At 40.4% G+C, this 2,708-nt stretch overlaps 1 protein-coding gene across 1 annotated transcript; it reads right to left on the reverse strand.

Moving 5' to 3' along the window:
• Positions 1 to 401: 401 nt before the first annotated feature.
• LOC145434869 (uncharacterized) lies at positions 402 to 2,708 on the reverse strand. The gene is made up of 2 exons (XM_080312115.1): positions 1,733 to 2,708; positions 402 to 1,676 (listed from the first exon to the last, which is right to left on the reverse strand). The coding sequence occupies exons 1-2, from the start codon at positions 1,986 to 1,988 to the stop codon at positions 1,570 to 1,572; spliced, it is 363 nt and encodes a 120-aa protein (XP_080168241.1). The 5' UTR covers positions 1,989 to 2,708; the 3' UTR covers positions 402 to 1,569.

The raw sequence follows: 2,708 nt of genomic DNA on the forward strand, positions 1-2,708 counted from the left end.
TAGAGCAGGATTCATTTTAGCTTTTTCGATCAATCCGTAGAAGTCGTCAATGAGTTTACTGCATAGTTCATCTAGTTCGCAGTTACACTTGATAGCGTTTTCAGTAGACGACGTATTCTGTAAGGCGGAGGAGAAAGCGTCTTTAGCTTTCTCGTAGGCAACTCTGGAACTTTCCAGGACTGCGTCGATATGCTGCTTGTTCAACTCTTGTTGACCAACGGCTTGTAAGGTTCGATCCATATCGAGGTCGGTCAGCACTCGTAATTTTTAACTTTTGTCCTTGTTGACAACGTGATCAGTTCTGCACAAGAACTGGTACAACTCGTCGGCGAGTTGGATTGGAGTATTCGCTGCGAGTATGACTGACTTGGTAGTATTAATAACTGACTGCCAAGTCCAGACACAATAGATCCCCGATGTGTGTATTACAGAATGGCGTACGATGAATCCAGACTATAGCATAACGTTAAAAATTACGTTGGCAAATACTCTAAAATATGAGATCACAATAATGACAGTTAGAATCAAGAACAACAAAGGACCATGTTTACAATGCGGCGACTATGGAAAGACTGAGCATGTGCTACTACACATGCCCTCATGCGGCGAGGCGGTCATGTGTGACGTTATCATAGATACAGTCTGAAAACCAACTTGACAATTCGTAAATAATATTAATGAATGTCAACTGAAGTTACCAAAGATCCAAATGCTGCTTCCATAACACCATTCAAAAGCCGAATTGCTAGCTTGACCAATGATCAATGACCATTTTCTTGGACCATATTTGTATAGAACTCTGATCTTGGTGGACACTTTTGGCATTCTTGAAATTGGATGTAAATTTCACCGACTTGTTACTAGTGGTAACCAGAGTGGAACAACATCGTCGGGTGGTTATAATGGTACCTATAACCATGGAAGTATTTCCTGCCAAAAATCTCAACATTTGTAAGAGATATGCTGGAAAATATAAGAATATTTCAATCTTCTCCGAATTGTTCACCTCTGGCCAGCGGGCCATATCTTTGACACCCCTGCTTTACATTATAGTAAACCCCACAGTGATAGCAGTAGCAATTGTCAAATTGGTTAAGAAATACCATGGCTTATACAATTCCAACAATAACAAAAAAGCAAAGACTTTCAACAGCATCATGATTGAAACAAGAGGTTTGGAAGTATAGAAAATGGTGCTATAAGAGCATATTGTTCATTGTTTTTTCAAGCTATCTCGCAAACATTTGGAAAATTTGGAAGACTTTTTCTGCTTCTCATGCAATGCAAACTTCGCAAAATTGTGAGAACAGATGTTATTCAAGTGGTGTTTCATTGCCTTGTCCATGACATCCTCAACCTCATTTCGGTCTGAACCAGATGGAAGTGATACAGTGTGAATCAATTTGTTATAGAATGGATCGCATTGAATTGCCTCAAGTACCCAGAAAAATTTATCTTTTTCATGGGTTTTGCCATTTCTTTACTGTGGATAACATAAAAGCGGAGAACCATGTCATGAGACTGTTCTCACGCGGGCTCTTCAATCCACCGTCTTTCTTCTGCTCCACTTTAATGAGGTTTCCCGATGGTGCTGCAGTTGTTAGGCACGTGGCATGCTTCGTTGGCTTGCTTAGAAATGGCTCCCAAAAGCATTCCACCAATATATTCAAGTATGTCTAAAAACACGTCAAAGTTTTTCCATGGAAAGGCAAAGTATAGGCTATTCACTTACCAGATTCCTTGCTGTTGACTCCTTTAATCTCTGTGATTGGATGCTGCTCTTTACCGCAGACGAGAGAATCAAAAATTTTCAGAAGTAATGCTGAAGCTGGCAATTGTGGCAAACCCAGAAACTTGTTAGCTTGATGGCAGATATTAGAATAATGTTGATAAAATCCGTCAACACAAAGTTTACAATATTCAGAATGGAGTTTTTCCACCAATGGAACAGCTTTGGTCAAGTCTAGTTCCTCAATGATGGGGTGCATTCAAAGTATTTTTTTTGCTATAAGCCCTCTTCAAAACAGCAATTATACAGCATCCTCAGATATATTCCAATTACTGGTGAGAACTTCATGATTTTTGAAACGTTTCTTCAAAGCTTTCACAGTGGGAATTGGGAAAGGATGCTTCGCATTCCTCACAAAACACACCTTTCCAGTTATTAAGTCCTTCGAAACATTCTTCAATTTCCATTTAGTTAGTCCATCGCAGTCATCCCCAAAGGCCAACGTGATGCGCCCGAATAGGGCATGATACCGACTTCTATCAGTTCTATGCGTGACGAAGTATGATCTAATTATGGCGAAAAATATAACAGAGGCTACACGGTATTATTCGCTAGTCGTAACGATTCACCATCGCTACCTAAATGTTGAACTGTCTAACTAAATCCGACGCAGCTTCAAGAAATACACGACGAATCGCCTTGAACGCCATTGAAACTAGCACTGAGCGATCCTGTTTTGGGTGCAGCCATCTGACCGTGACCATTCTGCCGGCTAACAATGGGAGAACAATCGAGTCGTCACTCCAGTCATACTCTATAGTCTCATTCTACTATGCATGGACAGGATCCAAGCTTGAAATATACTTGATACCGTGGCCATTGATAGTTTATACAGAATACTGATTTCCTCAAAATCTTTGCTCAACGGTCTCAACTTCATCAAGGTCAAAAACAACTGTTCCTCACCGCTCAAACAGTG

Source organism: Botryllus schlosseri, chromosome 3, assembly GCF_051294905.1.
Source record: "Botryllus schlosseri isolate E-star chromosome 3, Bs_hap1, whole genome shotgun sequence".
In the NCBI taxonomy this organism is placed as follows: Eukaryota; Metazoa; Chordata; class Ascidiacea; order Stolidobranchia; family Styelidae; genus Botryllus; species Botryllus schlosseri.

Bases quoted from the DNA above. Each gene is read 5' to 3' on its own strand.
- LOC145434869 (XM_080312115.1), bottom strand. From the start codon at position 1,988: ATGCACCCCATCATTGAGGAACTAGACTTGACCAAAGCTGTTCCATTG. The intron at 1,677-1,732 runs GTAAGTGAATAG...ACGTGTTTTTAG, and splicing joins AGTCAACAGCAAGGAATCTG to ACATACTTGAATATATTGGT.